The sequence below is a fragment of the Lampris incognitus genome, chromosome 16, assembly GCF_029633865.1.
Source record: "Lampris incognitus isolate fLamInc1 chromosome 16, fLamInc1.hap2, whole genome shotgun sequence".
Classification (NCBI taxonomy): Eukaryota; Metazoa; Chordata; class Actinopteri; order Lampriformes; family Lampridae; genus Lampris; species Lampris incognitus.
This window is the reverse complement of record NC_079226.1, coordinates 21521139-21542193: the sequence shown is the minus strand read 5'-3', so window position 1 is coordinate 21542193 and position 21055 is coordinate 21521139. Positions and strand designations below refer to the sequence as shown.

The window sequence follows — 21055 nt, the reverse complement described above, 5'->3', positions numbered from 1 at the left end:
TAGTAGGACGCAGAGGGAGGCAGTGGGGGTGGAAGCACCCTCCAAAAATTCAAACGGTCAGTGATTGGACTGCCCCCCCCTCCAAACAATTCAAGAGATTTTTGTGAAATGTCTTTTTTAACCAATCAGAAACATTCAAGATTAGAAAACTTAACAGCAGCTGTAATTGCTCACCACAAGGAGAAGATGGAAAGAGAGCTATAGTTATTTTAGATGGCATGCAAGTAGATTATTTCTGTACCGTTTGTATTTCATGTGAGATATGTTTCTGCCCTTGGAACAGAGTTCCAATTCATCACTGGAGTAGACGGCAAGAGCCAAAGGCACAGACTGCAAGTTCATACAGAGGGCCATGGATACTTCAGGCAGCACCCCAGCACCCTTGGATGTCCCGAAGAACTCAACATAGGCTCTGAGGATGGACAGAAACATAAATACACATTGTTAAACCATGAGTTAGACAGTTTAGAGCAGAGGAGGTACTGAGGCATAATTACAAATGAGATAAATACCTTGAACCATCAAAAGATATGGCTTTGACCTGGCCACATTGGCGGAACAAAGAGTACAGCTGCTTGTGGTACAGGAAACTGTACGGAGGGAGATTCTTCACCTGGGACAAAACACACAGCCTGCTGCTCGGTTGTCAAAATCCACAACATTTGTGCATAAAATAAAAATTCATGCTATATAAAAAAGGAATTTAGCCATACAAATACCCTAGAAAGGCAGACTAAATTTAGAAATAAGGAACATAGGCACTGGTTCAGATATTGATCAAGCATGGTCTCAAACTAAACTTGTCCTTCTGGCAGAACTAATGCAAAACGCTTTCTGCAGACAGATTAAAGTATTTGCAGATTTTGCCTTTTCTAAGATGCGTTTTGTACCGTTTTGTTGCTGGGCAATCATTTTGAGCAAATTTTATCTTTTTTTCTACCATTGGCCACTTTCACTCATCTTCTATTTCATTACTCATTTCATTATAGTCAAAAATGATGCTGTGACCGGGGAAAGGCTGTCTCAGAAAACATGGAGCGTTATCAAAGAAAGTTGAATCAGTTCATCTGGATATAATGTTTACTGACATACATTTCATCACTCATCTAAGTGACCTCTTCAGTCTAAACTGACTGCAGGTATCCCCACCCTTTTAAAACAATACAGCTGCATAACGACCAAAACCAACGATAAGTTTGATATGCAAATATGGGCATGACCATTAACTAGATTTACAATGGCCATGTGTACTAGTCACAAAGGATTTGGGAATGTTTGCAATTACAGCATTGTAAGATGGTGACAGATGTACTCTTAGGCCCCCCTCCTTTCAGGGATGGTAATTCCCTCTTCCCATAGATGGCCTCTTTGACTCCCTGTTCACACACCAGGAGTCATCAGGACACTGTACCACTGAGCTGACAACGTCCCCCACCAACACAGCGACCAGGCTGACATACCTGTGGTGGCATGGAGTTGTTTAGGAGAGATGGCAGTAGAGTTTTTAAACTAGATTGTTTAACATAATCTAACACAATCTTGGAAAGTGAGAGGATGCCTGAGGAGTGGTGAAGAGGTATATTGGTACTGATTTTCAAGAATAAGGGTGATGTGCAGAGCTGTACTAACTACAGAGGTATACAGTTGATTAGCCACTGCATGAAGATATGGGAATGAGTAGTGGAACCTAGGTTAAGAGGAGAGGTGACGATTAGCGGGCAGCAGTATGGTTTCATGCCATGAAAGAGCACCACAGGTGTGTTGTTTGCTTTGAGAATGTTGATTGAGAAGTATAGAGAAGGACAGAAAGAGTTACATTGTGTCTGTGGATTTAGACAAAGCATATGACAGGGCGTCGAGAGGTAGTGTGATATAGTATGATGAAGTTGTGAGTAGCAGAGAAGTATGTAGGAGTAGTGCAGGATATGTATGAGGGCAGTGTGACAATGGTGAGGTGTATGGTTGGAATGACAGATGGGTTCAAGGTGGAGGTGGGATTACATCAAGGATCGGCTCTGAGCCCTTTCTTGTTTGCAGTGGTGATGGACAGGTTAATGGACGAGATCAGGCAGGAGTCTCCGTGGACAATGATGTTCACGGATGACCGTGATCTGTAGCGAGAGTAGGGTGCAGGTTGAGGAGAGCCTGGAGAGGTGGAGGTATGCATTGGAGAGAAGAGGAATGAAAGTCAGCAGGAGCAAGACAGAATACATATGTGTAAATGAGAGGGAGGACAGCGGAATTGTGAGTAGAGGTGAAGAAGGCGTATGAGTTTAAATACTTGGGGTCAACTGTTCAAACAGGGAGTGCTGAAGAGAAGTGAAGAAGAGAGTGTGGGCAGGGTGGAGAATAGTGTCAGGAGCTATTTGTGACAAAAGGGTACCCGCAAGAGTGAAAGGGAAGGTTTACAAGATGGTAGTGAGACCAGCTATGGTGTACGGTTTGGAGACAGTGGTACTGACGGAGCTGGAGGTAGCAGAGTTGAAGATGTTAAGATTTTCATTGGGAGTGACGGAGGACAGGATTAGGAACGAGTATATTAGAGGGACAGGTCAGGTTGGGTGGTTTGGAGACAAAGCAATAGAGGCAAGCTTGAGATTTTTTGGATATGTGTGGAGGAGAGATGCTGGGTATATTGGAAGAAGGATGCTGAATATGGAACTCCCAAGGAAGAAGAGGAAGATCAAAGAGGAGTTTTATGGATGTGGTGAGGGAGGACATGCAGGTGGCTAGCGTGACAGAAGAAGATGCAGAGGACAGGAAGATATGGAAATGGATGATATACTGTGGCGACACCTAATTTGATGAGAATGGATCGTTATCCACTGGAGCACAAACCAGGAGTCATCAGGACGCTGTACCACAGAACTGACAATGTCCCCACTGACATAGCAGCTGGGGAAGGGGAAAATCCCACATTAAAAAGGCTCTGGTTAAGTGTGGTTATCCTAACTGGGCATTTCTCAAAGCCAGGAAGATGCCCAGTGCACCAGCCGATTGAAGAGAGAAGGACAACAGCTTCCTGAGCATAAACAAGTGGTGATTCCGTATGTGGTGGGAGTGTTGGATAAGTTGAGACATGCATTTTCCAAACACTGCATCTCAGTTGCTTTCAAATCCCGAAACACACTGCGCCAGAAATTGGCCCACCCCAAGGATTGGGTCCCCCGGCACAAACGAGCAACATAGTGTATGCTGTTAAGTGCCAGGAGGATTGCCATGACTTGTACATCTATTTGGTAAATCAAGCATACGCTGGCCAAGAGGATGGCACAACACGGAAGAGCTAACGCGTCAAGCCAGGACTCCGCAGTCTACACCCACCTACAGGCCAGTGGCCACTCTTTCAAGGCTGAGGATGTGCACATCACTGATAGAGAGGAACACTGATTTGAACGGGGAGTCAAAGAGGCCATCTATATGAGAAGAGGGAACGACCATCCCTTAACCGAGGGGGGCTTAGGGGTACATCTGTCGCCATCTTACAATGCTGTGATTGCAAACATTCTCAAATCTTCTGCGAATAGTACACATGGCCATTGAAACTGTAGTTAATGCTCACGCCTATTTGCATATGAAACTGATCGTTGGTTTCGGTCGTTATGCAACTGTATTGTTTAAAAGGGTGGGGATACGGTAGTCAGTTTAGACTGAAGAGGTCACTTAGATGAGTGTTGAAACGTTTCTCTCAATAAATGTGTCCAGATGAACTGATTCCAACTTTTTTTGACAAATTAATGTGGCATAACTACCATAACTACGCCCGAAGGCATTACTAAACAGCATTGAAAGTTGCGTTTTTGTAGTCAAAACAAATGGATGAAATTTGACTGGCAAGCCTAAATGTCCTACCATCACTGTTGTTCTTGGGTCATTGCCATGCATCTCTTTGGAGGCCAACTCTGCATCTAATTCTGCCTGGGTAAAGTATTTGGGGTAGAAAGCACCAGCAATGACCACCTATGACAAAGAGAGATGGGTTGAGGGTGAGTAGCGAAGTTCGAACTAGAGCTCTGATGTGTATTTACAAACTGTCTTGTCCCACTCAGACCTGGGCTATGACATGTCCTGCTTTTTCTGAATTTCCCTGCCAAGTCCAGACAATAAAAAAATATTTTTCAAAATACAATATTTCTATATATCACATAATTTAAGTAGAGAATTTACAGTCTACAAAAACTAAATTTACCTCATGAATTTCTGACACAATTTTACAGATTTATGCTTCTACACAAAGGCAGTTGACATCTCCTGCAATTGAGGTTAATCAGCTTGAAGACAGCTCTTGCACAGATGTGGGTCAAAAAAATAATGGATACTATCTAGAGAAGAATGCCATTATCAAACAATGATGTGAATAGTGCCAAGACGAACCACATTTTAGGTTAATTATACTGAACAAAAATATAAACGCAACACTTCTTTTTGCTCCAATTTTGCATGAGCTGAAATAAAAGCTCTAACACTTTTTCTATGTACACAAAAGGCCTATTTCTCTCAAATTTTGTTCACAAATTTGTTTAAATCTGTGTTAGAGAGCACTTCTCCTTTGCCGAGATAATCCATCCACCTGACAGGTGTAGTATATCAAGATGCTGATTAGACAGCATGATTATTGCACAGCTGTACCTTACACTGGTCACAATAAAAGGCCACTCTAAAATGTGCAGTTTCATCTTGAAAAGAGACATTCATAGGCACTGAACTATGGATTTTACAGATTTTTTTTGGGGGGGGGGGTCAGAAAACCAACCAGTCAGTATCTGGTGTGACTACCATTTGCCTCACGCAGTGCAACACATCTCCTTCGCATAGAGTTGACCAGGTTGTTGATTGTGGCCTGTGGAATGTTGGTCCACTCCTCTTCAATGGCTATGCGAAGTTGCTGGATATTGGCAGTAACTGGAACACGCTGTCGTATACGCCGATCCAGAGCATCCCAAACGTGCTCAATGGGTGACATGTCCGGTGAGCATGCAGGCCATGCAAGAACTGGGATGTTTTCAGCTTCCAGGAATTGTGTACAGTTCCTTGCAACGTGCATTATCATACTGCAACATGAGGTGATGGATGAATGGCACAACAATGGGCCTCAGGATCTCATCACGGTATCTCTGTGCATTCAAAATTCCATCAATAAAATGCACCTGTGTTCATTGTCCGTAGCACATGCCTGCCCATACCATAACCCCACCGCAACCATGGGCCACTCTATTCACAACGTTGACATCAGCAAACCGCTCACCCACATGACGCCATACATGCTGTCTGCCATCTGCCCGGTACAGTGAAAACTGGGATTCATCCGTGAAGAGAACACTTCTCCAAAGTGCCAGACGCCATCGAAGGTGAGCATTTCCCCACTCAAGTTGGTTATGATGACGAACTGCAGTCAGGTCAAGACCCCGGTGAGGATGACGGGCGTGCAGATGAGCTTCCCTGAGATGGTTTCTGACAGTTTGTGCAGAAATTCTTTGGTTATGCAAACCAACTGTTGCATAAGCTGTCCGGGTGGCTGGTCTCAGACGATCTTGCAGGTGAAGATGCCCGATGTGGAGGTCCTGGGCTGGCATGGTTACACGTGGTCTGTGGTTGTGAGGCCGGTTGGATGTACTGCCAAATTCTCAAAAACAACTTTGGAGATGGCTTATTGTAGAGAAATGAACATTCAATTCACGGCCAACAGCTCTGGTAGACATTCCTGCCATCAGCATGCCAATTGCATGCTCCCTCAAAACTTGCGACATCTCTAGCATTGTGCTGCGTGATAAAACTGCACATTTTAGAGTGGCCTTTTATTGTCACCCGCCTAAGGCACACCTGTGCAATAATCATGCCGTCTAATCAGCATCTTGATATGCCATACCTGTCAGGTGGATGGATTATCTCAGCAAAGGAAAGTGCTCACTAACACAGATATAAATAAATTTGAGAGAAATAGGCTTTTTGTGTACATAGAAAAAGTCTTAGATCTTTGACTTCAACTCATGAAAAATTGGAGCAAAAACAAAAGTGTTGCGTTTATATTTTTGTTCAGTGTATCTACATGGAATGGAGCAAATAATGAATTTCCATAACGCAGAAATTACAGGACCTCTCACTAAGTAGACAGCAGTGTTAAACACTGAAAATTAATTGGGACAGAGCACTGACTTCTTAAAAACATTATCATTATCAAATCTTACTTTACTCAGACACATACGTCCATATTAAAAAAAATATATATATATAACAGTACAACACAAAAGTTTTGCTAGAACGGCAATTCACAAGCTATAATCAGGTTTGTTTAGAGTTGGATATATGAATTATATAAGAAGTTAACATATGTATAGAATGGATAACATTTCTCTGCGTAAATGAAAGAAAAATGTGCATAATTGGTAAAATCTTAATGGGGCGCCCCATTCAAAATTGACCATACTCTGGTCCATTTCCAACCTGCAGAATGAATCTCTGTGTATGGAGGCTGGTGTAATCCATGGTCTGAGGGCTCTCGGTCACATGCATGTTAAACTGGGACACGCGCGCCTTCAGTTCTTCATATAGCTCTGTTACCTGGGCAAATTTAGTCACAAATCAGAAGATCAGCAGCCACATTATGCACATGTCAAACTGGAATGTTTAGGCAGATATACCCTCAGCCACCCAGATATATTTGGACACCCATTTCAATTATCATCTTTCTTTTTTTTTTTCCTCTTATCCATCCAAAGAAACAATTAGCCTCATACAGCCAGCCCTATAACATTTGAGCTCAGATTTCACTTAGGATACACAGTGGATATAAAAAGTCTACACACGGGCATCCAGGTAGTGTAGCTGTCTATTCCATTGCCTACCAATGCGGGGATCACAGGTTCGAATCCCCCTGTTACCTCCAGCTTGGTCGGGCGTCCCTACAGACACAATTGGCCATGTTTGCGAGTGGGGAGCTGGATGTGGGTATGTGTCCTGGTCATTGCACTAGTGCCTCTTCTGGTAAGTCTGAGCGCCTGTTCGAGGGAGAGGACGTGATCCTCCCACGCGCTACGTCCCCCTGGTGAAACTCCTGTCAGGTGAAAAGAAGCGGCTGGTGACGCCACATGTATCGGAGGAGGCATGTGGTAGTCTGCAACCCTCCTTGGATCGGCAGAAGGGTTGGAGCAATGACCGGGACAGCTCGGAAGAATGGGGCCATTGGCCAGATACAATTAGGGAGAAAAAGGGGGAAATAAATAAAATAAAAAGTCTACACTCTCATGTTAAAATGGCAGGTTTTTGTGACGTAAAAAAATTAAACCAAGATAAATCAAGTCAGAACATTTTCCACTTTTTTGTGAAACTGCAACCTATAGAAATAAAGTGGAGAAACAATCGAACGTTTTAGGGGAAAAAGAAAAATACAAAACTTGCAATAACCCAGTTGCATAAGTGTACACCCCTTTAAACTAATACTTTGTTGAAGCACCTTTTGATTTTATTACAGCACTCAGTATTTTTGGGTAAGAGCTTGGCACAGCTTGACCTGGCATCATTTTCCCCACTCTTCCTTGCAAAAACGTTCTAGATTCGGGAAATTGTGAGGGCATCTCCTGTACATAGCCCTCTTCATGTCATCCCATAGATTTTCCATTGGATTCAGGTCTAGGCTCTGGCTGGGCCATTCCAAAACAATCTTTTGGTGAAGAAATTCCTTTGTTGATTTGGATGTATGCTTTAGGCTGGTATCATGCTAAAAGGTGAAATTCCTCTTAATCTTCAGCTTTCTAGCAGACACCTGAAGGTTTTGTGCCAAAATTGACTGGTATTTGGAGCCATTAATGATTCCTTCCACACTTAAGCCCCAGTTCTGGCTGAAGAAAAGCTGTCCCAAAGCATGATGCTGCCACCATCATGGTTCACCATGGGTATGGTGTTCTTTTGGTGATATGCCATGTTCTTTTTGCACCAAACATAACTTTTGGAATTATGGCCCAAAAGTTCAACCTTGGTCTCATCAGACCATAACACATTTTTCCACATGGTTTTAGGAGACTGGATGTATCTTTTTGTAAAATTTAGCCAGGCGTAGCTTATTTTTTTCCTGTGAAAAGGCTTCCGTCTTGCCACCCTACCCCATAGCCCAGACATATGAAGACTATAGGAGATTATTGACACATGTAGAGAGTAACCAGTAGTTGCCGAAAATTCTTGCAGCTCCTTTAATGTTGCTGTAGACCTTTTGGCAGCCTCCCTGACCAATTTTCTCCCTGTCTTTATCAGGTTTAGAGGGATGTCCTGTTCATAGTAATGTCACTGTTGTGCCATATTTTCTTCATTTGTTGATGATTGTCTTCACTGTGTTCCATGGTATATCTAATGCCTTTGAAATTCTTCTGTACTCCTCTGCTGATCGATACCTTTCAACAATGAGATCCTGTTAATGCTTTGTTAGCTTTTTATGGACCACAGCTTTTGCTTGGATGCAACCAAGACAGCAAATTTTATTTGGGGTTAATTAGTCACTTTAATTGGTGGCAGGAGTATACCAACTACTATTTAACATGAGTTTGAGTGTGATTGGCTAATTCTGAACACAGCCACATCCCCAGTTATAAAAGGATGTGCACACTTTTGTATGCAACCAGGTTATTGTAAGTTTTGTATTTTTTTCCCCTAAAATTTTTGATTGTTTTTTGCTTTATTTCTATAGGTTGCAATTTTTTAAAAAAAAAAAAAAAGGAAAAAGGTCTGACATGACTCATCTTGGTTTAATTTCTTACATCACAAAAAATTTCCATTTTAACAGGGGTGTGTAGACTTTTTATGTCCGCTCTAGATCTGGAAATGCCTCCATTGGTTTAGAGCACAAGTTTTATTGCAGGAGTAATCAGCTAACTGTTGGGAGAGTCTAGATGATGATGACCACTGAACGACCAGCACCGCCATCACTCCGTTTTCCCAAATACAGCACTGCTCACTGGTTGTCATCACTTTCTTTTTTTTTTTGACCCCCCCCCCTTTTCTCCCCAATTGTATCCGGCCAATTACCCCACTCTTCTGAGCTGTCCCGGTTGCTGCTCCACCCCCCCTCTGCTGACCTAGGGAGGGCTGCAGACTACCACATGCTATTACCCCCCTGAACAGGCGCCGCGACTGACCAGAGGAGGCACTAGTGCAGTGACCAGGACACATAGCCACATCCAGCTTTCCAACCACAGACATGGCCAATTGTGTCTGTAGGGATGCCTGACCAAGCCGGAGGTAACACTGGGATTTGAACAGGCGATCCCTGTGTTGGTAAGCAACAGAATAGACCGCTACGCTACCCGGACAACCCCTGGTTGTCATCATTCTAAACCCTCTCCATAGTTTGTAGATTGGCCCAACTTCCTGCTGCAGGACACGATCCATTTTCAGTGGATTCTTTCAATTCTAGTATCTTGCAGTGAAAAAATGGAGCTGGCGAGATTTAGGCTGGTTGTGCAAGGCTAGGAAACAACATCTTTGAGCCATTAACTATAGCACAACTTTCCCTTGCTCCACCTATCTTGTCCCTGTTCACCCGACATACGAGAATGAGAAGGGGTTGTATAGAACTGCAAAGAAACGAGAGAGAGACAGTGAGGAGACACAGACAGAGACGGAAAGATACTCCAGTACAAACTTTGTGGAATTTTTGCCATTTCTGACTTTGGCAGTCACGCCACATTCCAAGAAAGCTTCCCTTTATCTAGCCACAGCAACTGTGCTGTGCTTTAGCATTGGTAGGAGTCCCTCCACCCAACAGCTTTCATTGTTCACTATTACTATTAAATTTTAGGCTGAATCCTAGTGCAACAACAAAGATGTGCAGAAACATTAAGAATTGAGACTAGATTAAGATGGATGTTGTCATATCTTTTCAAACTTTAACCACTGTAGATAGATACCATTTTGACCATTAGGATTGAAGTTGACATTGTAGGAATGTCTTGATGCATGCTAAATAATCATGGTAAGGAAATCCCAGAAAGTTGAATCAGTTCATCTGGACACAACGTTTGGTGGGTGAAACGATTCATCAAATGCAACTTGATTGATTGATTGACTCAGCTAACTGACCTTGTCAGTCTCAGCTGACTGCAGGTATAAACCTTATAAACAGCACGGTTGCATAATCTTTACTCTAGTACATCTGTCACCATCTTACAATGCTGTGATTACAACTATTCCCCAATCCTCTGAAAAGTACACACATGGCCATTTTTACTCTAACTAATGGTCATTGCAATTTGCATATAAAACCGATCGCTGGTTTCAGTTGTGATGCAACTGTGCCAGTTTCGGTCATTACGCAACTACGCCGTTTAAAAGGGTGGGGATACCTGCAGTCAGCTGAGACCGACGAAGTCACTTAAATGAGTGATAGAACATTTCTCCCACTAAATGTTGTGTCCAGATGAACTAATTCAATTTTCTGGGACATTGTAGGAAGTTTTCAGGTTGGCTTCATGCACCAGTGCCACCGAGGAGTGATATTGCCTAACATAGATGACATATTTGCAGTGCTACTGTATTTACTTCACTGAAGCATGTGACACAGCATGACTTTGCCTGTCAGTCATTCTCCAGAAACAATTCCCCATTCTAGCCAACCTCTGAATACAGACTCAAGAAGCAAAGTGAATGAATATATTTTGAGTATGTCTCAGAATACAGAACAAATGTGTATTGGGAGATGGGTAATTTTCCCTCTTTTAGATTGTGGATTAATTAGTGTGGGCAAGAGAAAGAAAATTATAATAAGGCCCCAGGTACTGTGATACACTATTGAATTTCACTACTCTAGTACATTATTATGATCCCAGAAGCAGTCTCCATACCTCTCTGATCCTCTTGACGTGAATGAAGTTCTGTTTTCCCCAGTCCATCTCATCCTAAAGGGGGACAGCAGCGTGAAGACTTGAAGAAAACCTACACTGCAACCTCACAAAACACATCAAATGCAGAACAGAAAATACAGAGAACTGGAAAATTTTTTAGAAATAATGAAGAAATTACAAAAATGTTAAGCATAAATATTGTACAAAAATTATGGATCCTTTGTGTTTTTTGCCAGCATACGTTTAGAGACCAACAGGCATAAGACAGCATTTAAAACAGGCCATCAACTACGAGACAAATTTTCAATTTTCAGTGATACTTGACCAAAACATTATTTGTTACTTTGTGTTAATGGAGACAGAATGTCTATGTTTTGTGAGTGCAAACTTTCATGGTGACCTCAAATTTTTGTTTAGCCCACCTTTCGGTGCCTCAGCTGCCCATTTCTTTTGCATGAGGACCACTCCTGACAGCAACAGCCAAAAAAAAAAAAAAAAAAAAAATCATGAACTTTTAAACAGCAGATGTTTCCGCAAATATGAAAACCCTAATCAAATGACCTTTCGCAAAGTACCGCCCCAGAACAGTGCTTGTCCAGTCCTACCTTAGCAATGGTCCGTCAAGCTTTCAAACACAACAAAATGCTGAAACGGTGTGCCTATTGGATCTGCAAATCGGATACTAGATATCTGAAAAGTTTTGAGGGTGTGTAATTTTCTTTCCCTTCCCGAAACCCAGAACGCAAGAAGCGCAATGTTGGCAATAGATTTCGCAGTATAGCAGACCCCATGGCCAGCTTAATCCATCCAAAATCAACAAAAATACCTGTCTGCTCCAAGCTAAGCTTGCTACTAGCTATTATTGATAGCTAATACAGCTAGCGTATTATTAGTTACTTTTACTCACACAATGCGCTGATTTCTTCCCTCATGTTTTGGTCTTCGTGGATAGTTCTGAAATGCTTGACGGGCATAGCAACAGTAACTAAGGGGGGCGGGACTTTGCGAAAGGTCAAATGGCATAAATCAATGTGAAAATGGTATTTGATTCATCATCAAACAAATTTAACTTATTACCTTGAAGGCATTCACAAAGGCTATAGTGTCACTTTGGGTGCCACGGGCAAAGGCCAGTTTGCTCCTGAAATTTCAAGCATATCTATTAGACTTCTAAACATATCATACACATAACATCACCCCAGAGACAAAGGTGATGTTTTTCTTTCCAAGGATGACATATTCATCACAAGTGAGCTGTATGAATGACGATTTTATCTCAAGGTGTCAATTAAGGAAATGCTTGACTCTAGTCTTCAATTCTTCTTGGATGAGCCACTGTAAAACAAAATGAATGATCATTTCAATATTTAAATATTGGACCATTTGTACTAGTTCTCAAAGCTGGTGGCTTTAAAAGGCTTATGTGAGATGTGATACAGTGCAGTGTTTAAAAATGACAAACCATTGCGATCCAATTCACAATATATCTTTATAAATCATCTAACGAGCAAATTTGTGCATAAATGAACTTTCCTGACCATTTTTGCATAACCTTATATTGAATAGGTAAACCAGCCATTTCAAAGAGATACACGTTTGATAAATCCCAACTTTGTTATTAAAACATGTACCACATGTTGCATACTTTATAAATCAGAATCAGAATCATGTTTATTGTCCATGTAGGTTTGCAAAAACATGGAATTTGACTCCGGTTTCGTAGCTCTCTCACTGTACTTAACATAGAATAACAACACTACAACACAACAATCTTCAGATACACAGTGCATCCGGAAAGTATTCACACCCCTTCACTTTCCCCACATTTTCTTATGTTAGTCTTATTCCAAAATGGGTTAAACTCATTTTTTTCTCATCAATCTACATACAATACCCCATAATGACAAAGCGAAAAAGGTTTTGTAGAAATTATGCAAATTTATTAAAAATAAAAAAACTGAAATATTGCATGTACATAACTACATGGGGAGCGTCGCTGCACAGCTATTTTCAGGTCTTTCCAGAGATGTTCAATGGGGTTCAAGTCTGGGCTCTGGCTGGGCCACTCAAGGACATTCACATACTTGTCCCAAAGCCACTCCTTCGTTGTCTTGGCTGTGTGCTTAGGGTCGTTGTCGTGTTGAAAGGTAAACCTTTGCCCCAGTCTGAGGTCCTGAGCGCTCTGGAGCAGGTTTTCATCAAGGATCTCTGTACTTTGCTCCATTCATCTTTCCCTGATCCTGACTAGTCTCCCAGTTCCTACCGCTGAAAAACATCCCCACAGCATGATGCTGCCACCACCATGCTTCACTGTAGGGATGGTATTAGCAAGGTGATGAGAGGTGCCTGGTTTCCCCCAGACGTGACGTTTGGCATTCAGGCCAAAGAGTTTAATCTTGGTTTCATCAGACCAGAGAATCTTGTTTCTCATGGTCTGAGAGTCCTTTAGGTGCTTTCTGGCAAACTCCAAGAAGGCTGTCATGCACTTTTTACTGAGCAGAGGCTTCCGTCTGGCCACTCTACCATAAAGGCCTGATTGGTGGAGCGCTGCAGAGATGGTTGTCCTTCTGGAAGGTTTTCCCCATCTCCACAGAGGAACGTTGGAGCTCTGTCAGAGTGACCATCGGGTTCTTGGTCACCTCCCTGACCAAGGCCCTTCTCCCCCGATTGCTCAGTTTGGCTGGGCGGCCAGCTCTAGGAAGAGTCCTGGTGGATCCAAACTTCTTCAATTTACGAATGATGGAGACCACTGTGCTCTTCGGGACCTTCAAAGCTGTAGAAATTTTTTTGTACCCTTCCCTAGATCTGTGCCTCGATACAATCCAGTCTCGGAGGTCCACAGACAATTCCCTTGACTTCACAGCTTGGTTTCTGCTCTGACATGCACTGTCAACAGTGGGACCTTATATAGACAGGTGTGTGCCTTTCCAAATCATGTCCAATCCATTGAATTTACTACAAGTGGACTCCAATAAAGATGTAGAAACATCTCAAGGATGATCAGTGGAAACAGGATGAACCTGAGCTCAATTTTGAGTGTCATAGCAAAGGGTGTGAATACTTATGTACATGCAATATTTCAGTTTTTTATTTTTAATAAATTTGCAAAAATTTCTACAAAACCTTTTTCACTTTGTCATTATGGGGTATTGTGTGTAGATTGATGAGGAAAAAAGAAATTTAATCCATTTTGGAATAATGCTGTAACATAACAAAATGTAGGGAAAGTGAAAGGGTGTGAATACTTTCCGGATGCACTGTATAGACAAGCATTGACTTATACAGGTGAAAGAAGTGATAAAGTGAAATGGTACAGAGAATATATCGGAGATGTTGAAATAGATGTTAGCAAGTTACTTACATAAATACCTGAGGTAGATGACATGACAGAGCATACCAGTATACGTACCATGCACAGTACAGTATATACAAAATGGATTTATTGACAGTGTTAAGCCTTCAGTTGAATGACAGCCTGCAGCCTTTTTATATCCAATTGTTTGGGGGTACAGTGCTCTGTAGCACCTGCCAGAGGGGAAGAGCTAGAACAGGTTGTGACCAGGGTGTGATGGGTCTGCAGTGACGTTGTCTGCCTGTTTCTTGAGTCTGGAGGTGTATAAGTCCTAAATGGAGAGGCAGGTTAGCACCAATGGTTTTCTCTGCAGACCTAACTGTCCATTGGAGTCTGTCCCTGTGCTGTTTGGTGGCCGAACCAAACCAGACCGTGATGGATGCGCAGAGGACAGATTGGATTATTGCAGTGTAGAACTGAATCAACAGTTCCTGAGGCAGGTTGAATTTTTTGAGCTGACAGAGAAAGTACATCCTTTGCTTGGCCTTTTTGATGATTGTGTCTGTGTCTAAGTTGGACACCCACCTTAGGTCCTGGGAGATTGTGGAACCCAGAAATCTGTAGGTTTTCACTGTAGACACCGTGCTGTTGAGTATTATGGGGGGGGGCAGTGTTGGGGGGTTCCTCCTGAACTCCACTGTCATCTCTGCTGTTTTGAGCATGTTCAGCTCCAGATTGTTATGGCTGCACCAGAGGGCCAGCAGATAAACCTCCCGTCTATATGCAGACTCATCACCATCCCAGATAAGGCCAATGATGGTTGTGTCATCTGCAAACATCAGGAGTTTAACAGGTCACCTGAGGTGCATTCATTTCTGTAGAGGGAGAAGAGTAGACAGGAGAGCACACATCTCTGGGGGGCGCCAGTGCCGATTGTCCGGATGCTGGATGTGATTTTCACCAGCCTCACCAGCTGCCTCCGGTCTGTCAGGAAGTTTTTAACCCACTGACAGATGGGGGCTGTACAGTGAGCTGGGTGAGTTTGGAATGGAGGATATCTGGGATGACGGTGTTGAACGCTGAGCTCAAGTAAACAAACAGGACCCTTGCGTATGTCCCTGGGGAGTCGAGGTGTTGGAAGATGTAGCGCAATCCCATGTTGACTGCATCATCCACTGACCTGTTTGCTCGGTAGGCAAACTGCAGGGGGTCGAGCAGCGGGCCAGTGATTTCCTTCAGGTGGGCCAACACCAGTCTCTTGAAGGATTTCATGACAAGACGTTAGTGCAATGGGCCTGTAGTAATTTAATCCTGTGATATGGGGTTTCTTGGGGACCGGGATGATAGTGGAGCTGTTGAAGCAGGAGGGGACTTCAGACAGCTCCAGTGATCTGCTGAAGATCAGTGTGAAAATGGGGGCCAGATGATCAGCACAGACTTTAAGACAGGAGGGTGACCCACCATCCAGGCCCGGTGCCTTCCTGGTCCTCAACACATATCCTGAGTGCGGGTGGGGGTTCGGTGGGCAGGGAGAAGTGGCGGCAGGGAGTACAGTTGGTTGTGTTGAGGCCAGGGAGGGGTGTGCAAGTTTGATTTTCAAACCTGCAGTAAAAACCATTTAGGTCATTAGCCAGTTGACAGTTCCCTGTAGTGTGTGTGTGTGTGTGTGTGTGTGGGGGGTCTCCTGTAGTTGGTAATGTCTTTCAAACTGCTCCAGACTGATGCTGGGTTGTTGCCAGAAAACCTGTTTTTCAACTTTTCAGAGTAGCACCTTTTTGCCACTCTGATCTCCTTCGTGAATGTATTTCTGGCTTTGTTATACCGGATCCTATCTCCACTCCTGTAGGGTTCCTCTTTGGCCTGATGATGCTGCCTGAGTTTAGCTGAGAACCTGGGCTTATTGTTGTTAAGGTACAGAAGGTTTTGGTGGGCACACACATCCTCACAAAAGTTGATGTAAGATATCACAGTGTCACTAAGTTCGTCCAAGTCTGTAGATGCAGCCTCAAAAACATTCTCGTCAGTGCAGTCGAGGCAGGCCTTGGAGCTCCAGGTTTTGACTCATTGGTCCATTTTCTCACAGTTTTAACCACAGCCTTTGAAGATTTTAATTTCTGCCTATAGGATGGGATAAGATGAATCAGACAGTAATCAGAGAGTCCCAGGGCTGCATGGGGGACAGAGCGATAGGCGTCCTTTAATACTGTGTAGCAATGATCCAGTCTTTTTGTCTCTGGTGGGACAGTTAACATGCTGTCTGTATTTTGGCAGTTCGTGGCTGAGGTTTGCTCTGTTAAAATCTCCAAGGATAATGAGTAGGGAGTCTGGATATTTGTGCTCCACACCGACCAGAAAAAATTATGAAAATTCTTGCGGTGAATTACAGTTGATGAAAAAGGTCTAAGTGACGGCTTCATGATCCTGTGACATCTGTACACCATCCTTCGCTTATGTAGAAGCATATGCCACCACCCGGTTTTTTTCCTGATAACTCCGTATTGTGTGGTCTGCCCGGAGGAGTTGGAACTGCAGCAGATGACGTTTACTGTTTGTGATATGCTCACTAAGCTAGGTTTCAGTAAGACACAGGGCGGCAGATCTGGAAAAGTCTGAGTTTTTCTGTTTAAGAGTAGCAGTTCGTCCATCTTGTTGGCCAAAGAGTGAACAGTCGCCAGGTGGATTGATGGAAGGGTGGTTTTAAATCCCCGCTGTCACAGTTTAACAAGCGCTCTGGCTCGCTTACCCCTTCAGCATCTTCATCATAGTCCACACAGGGCTATAACAAGCAAGACCTCGGCAAGACTTTTGTTAAAATGTTCAATTAACGTCGGCTTAAAAAAGTCTGTTCAGTCCGGGTAGCATAGCGATCTATCCCATTGCCAACCAACACGGGGATCACCGGTTCGAATCCCAGTGTTATCTCCAGCTTGGTCAGACACAGACATAATTGGCCATGTCTGTGAGTGGGAAGACAGATGTGGGCATGTGTCCTGGTCGCTGCACTAGTGCCTCCTCTGGTCGGTCTGGGTGCCTGTTCAGGAGGAAGGGGAACTGGGGGGAATAGCGTGATCCTCCTGCACACTACGTATCCCTGGCAAAACTCCTCAGAAAAGAAGTGGATGGCGACTCCACATGTATCAGAGGAGGCATGTGGTAGTCTGCGGCCCTCCCCGGATCAGCAGAGGGAGTGGAGCAATGACCAGATGGCTCAGAAGAGTGGGGTAATTGGCCGGATACAATTGGGGAGAAAAAAGGGAGGGGGGGGTCTGTTCAGTTTGTCCAATGGACAGTTGGAGACTTAAAAGTTCTTCCCTACTGTATGTGATCAGTGAATGGGCGCTGGAAACTAAACAAATAAAAAAAGTACAAGAGAGTGCAGAACCGAGGCGACCGTCATGTGAGTCTCTCTTGCATGCATGTGCAGTCGGTTCTCCTCCAGGTCTCCGTGGTGATGGTGGCCGCCATTTGGATGCTGCCTGCCCTTCCACTCCTCACCTAAGTTTTTCTTATTACACGATGCTGGTCGCGTGGCTTGGGTCCTGGACTGCTCCGTTGGCACGTGGACACTGCTTGGCCTCCTGTGCATCATGTTCTTCATAAATTTTATGTCCATTATAATTCTGTTATCCTCTTTCAATGTTGAATTATGTAAATTGCGTGAACACAACATCCATTGCACGCTGTCCGTCTTGGGAGAGAGATCCCTCCTCTGTTGCTCTCCCTGAGGTTTCTTCCTATTTTTTCTCCCTGTTAAAGGGGTTTTTAGGGAGTTTTTCTTTATCCGATGAGAGGGTCTAAGGACAGGATGTTGTGTTGCTGTTAAGCCCACTGAGGCAAATTTGTAATTTGTGATATTGGGCTATACAAATAAAATTGATTTGATTTGATCTATCACTCCTTTGTTTTTTTTGTTTTTTTTGCTTTTCACTAAATCTAACCCCAAAATCAAACTTATTACACATAAACATCATCCTGTAAAGAAAATCCAGTCAGGGATAACATCAGAGTCCAACTTCTTGGTAGACACAAGTGTCTAGTAGGACATAATATAGCCACTTATGTCTGTATAACTAGCCTTTTAGTACTGATAAGAGGCCTTTTAGTCATAATACTGACCTTTTGTCTGGTGCAATCAAACACCAACTGTTTGGTTTTATGTTGTGGTGATTTGATCTGTAGTTTATTATGCCTTTCTGGTACAATTTTGTTATTTCTTTTACATTTTAGATGGTATTTTCAAAACTAAACATGTTTACTATCCCTGATTCTACAAACCCTTTTCCCTTCTGGGACTTGAGGTTTGAATGTACATTTCTGCAACAATACTGAGAACCTGGGGAAAACAATGCAGACAGTTTCGATTCCCTAGAGAATCTTAGACTGGAGGGTAACTGATCTTCAATTTCTCTGTGTAATAATAAGAACTTTTATTTATATAGCACTTTTCTAAAACAAAATGCTTTACAAAGAAACAAAACCAGACAATGCAAAAATAAGAACAAGACCAAATAAGTAAAAATAGAAACTGTATGAATAAATAAAAACACATATCAAAACATTTGTACAAGCTTTCACAAAAAGAAAAGTTCTAAGACAAGATTTAAAAGAAGCTAGAGACTTGGTTTATCTTAGTTCGATAGGAAGAGAGTTCCATAATGTGGGGGCTCTAACAGCAAAAGCCTGATCACCCTTTGTGACAAACCGAGACCTGGGAATAACCAGCAGGGCTCCATCTGCGGATCTTATGTTCGAGAGGGCATATACCAGGTCATTAAATCACAACTGTATGTAGAAGCAATCCTGCTTAAGGCCTTAAAAGTTAGCAATAAAATTTCAATATCAGTTCGAAATGTAACAGGGAGCCAGTGTAGGGAGGCAAGCACAGGAGTGATATGATCATGCCTCTTGGTCCCAGTAATGAGCCGAGCAGCGGCGTTTTGTACCAACTGCAGACGGTGGAGGGAGCTCGTGCTGATAGCCTAGTGAAGTGCATTACATACAATAGGCAGGCTGAGAATAGATAAAAGCATGTACAACTTTTTGCATATCGGCAATTGATAAAAATGACCTAATTTTGGAGATTACCTTCAGCTGGGGAAAGCATGACTGAACAACATGTTTGATTTGATTATCAAAACCGGGGTCAGCATTGAATATTACCCCAAGATTGCTAGCAGCCTGCTTAAGACTACCTGACAGACCACCAAGATTAGTTACAAAATGGCTGATGGAATTTGGGAGCCCAAACAGAATGACCTCAGACTTATCATTAAATTTAAGAAAATTTTCAGACATCCAGGATTTAATGACAGAGAGGCAAGTTGTGAGATTTGATAGGGCGCTAGGATCTGTGGGATTTAGTGGCATGCATAACAGTGTCAACAGTGTAAAAATTGTATAATACGTCATGATTTTGAATGACCTTGCCAAGGGGTAGCATTTATATAGAAAACAGAAGGGGGCCAAGAACTGAGCCTTGAGGGATACCACAGGTAGAGTTGTCCAGAACAGAAAAGGTTCTGTTGGAGATGTAAGAGCATAATAAACTAAGAGCCAAGCCTCTGATGCCAACCCAAGTCTCAAAGTGATGTGAGAAGATACTGTGATCGACTGTATCAAAAGGAAGCACTTAAGTCTAAAAGAACTAAAATCGAGCAGTCACCTCTGTTCGCAGTCAGCAGTAGGTCATTAATAACCTTAACAAGAGCTGTCTCAGTACTATGAAGTGCTCTAAGACCAGACTGGAAACTGTTAAAAACACTATTAGTGTTCATAAAAGAAATCAGTTGAGATGAAATTACTCTCTCTAGAACCTTGAATAAAAAAATACAATTTGGAGATTGGTCTGTAGTTACTTAAGGACAGGGGATTTACATTAGGTTTCTTCAGCAATGGGTTAACAACGGCACGCTTAAAACTGTCTGGAAAAGAACCAGAGGCCAGAGAATCATTAGGAATTTGCAGAAAAACGGGGCTAACAGTTGAAAACACCCCCTTGAGCAGCTTAGTGGGAATGATGTCTAAGATGCAGAAGGAGGGGTTTATATTTGAGAATGTACTCTCTAACACTGAAATTGTAATTGGTTGAAACTGGGTAAGAGGCAGAATTAACATGGGGAATGGAACGATTGCAAGGGCCATGCTGGATTTGGGACCTGATATTCTCCACCTTATTTACAAAATGAGTGACAAATTTTTCAGACAGTTCAACATCCAGTTAAAAAAAAGAGGCGGGGGATCATTAATAACAGAATCAATAACCCTAAAAAGAACTTTAGGATTGTGATTATTCTAGAAATAAATTCAGTGTACTAAAAAGTGAAAATGTTCTACTGTAGGGAAACATAAAACAGCAAATCGGTGAACAGTGAGCCTGCTGGATGTGACTCACCGGTAGCCAGCTAGCGGTTGTAGGGATGGTATGGTGAAGAAACTCCTGAGAGAGAGCGATGCAGCTGAGGGAAATATTTGACTGGCAGTCATTACAATTTGCACACCATGAAAAATCAATAAAGTACACATCTTTCATGCAAGCAAATATATCACCAACAGCAGTCAAGGACCTTTCTTATGGAAAAATCGTAGACTGACCTATGATAAGGCCGTCCTCAAGACAGCCAAAGATGTGGCTCAGCACAACCAACTTCCCCAGGTGCGGGTCCACAGGAAGGCAAGTTAGTATCCGGCCAAGGAATGTCAATTCTCCATCCTCATTGTTACCACTGACACTCTTCAAAGAGAGTGCACCTATCTATAGAACAATACATCCACTTAGTGGAATTAAGATGGGTTCATCCAAAAATATTTTCCTACAGTTTTTGATCAAGCCTTACGGAACATTTTTTGCAATGCCATCTTAAGAATAAAAGGAGCATTTTCAATTTGTATAAACCATAATAATAATAATAAAACTTTATTTACATAGCACCTTTAAAAC

The 21055-nt window shown here is 42.7% G+C and overlaps 1 protein-coding gene across 1 annotated transcript in view; it reads right to left on the bottom strand.

The window, feature by feature from the left end:
• The window catches only part of tdrd9 (tudor domain containing 9), a 121302-nt gene that overhangs the window by 30380 nt on the left and 69867 nt on the right, over positions 1-21055 (bottom strand). Inside the window, exons 22-30 of the mRNA XM_056295382.1 lie at positions 20710-20869; positions 20510-20573; positions 11904-11967; positions 11249-11293; positions 10827-10880; positions 6442-6558; positions 3853-3960; positions 513-613; positions 242-412 (exon numbers count right to left, since the gene is read on the bottom strand). Of these exons, the coding sequence (XP_056151357.1) occupies positions 242-412; positions 513-613; positions 3853-3960; positions 6442-6558; positions 10827-10880; positions 11249-11293; positions 11904-11967; positions 20510-20573; positions 20710-20869 (884 nt within the window). The remainder of the gene's footprint in view (positions 1-241; positions 413-512; positions 614-3852; positions 3961-6441; positions 6559-10826; positions 10881-11248; positions 11294-11903; positions 11968-20509; positions 20574-20709; positions 20870-21055) is intronic.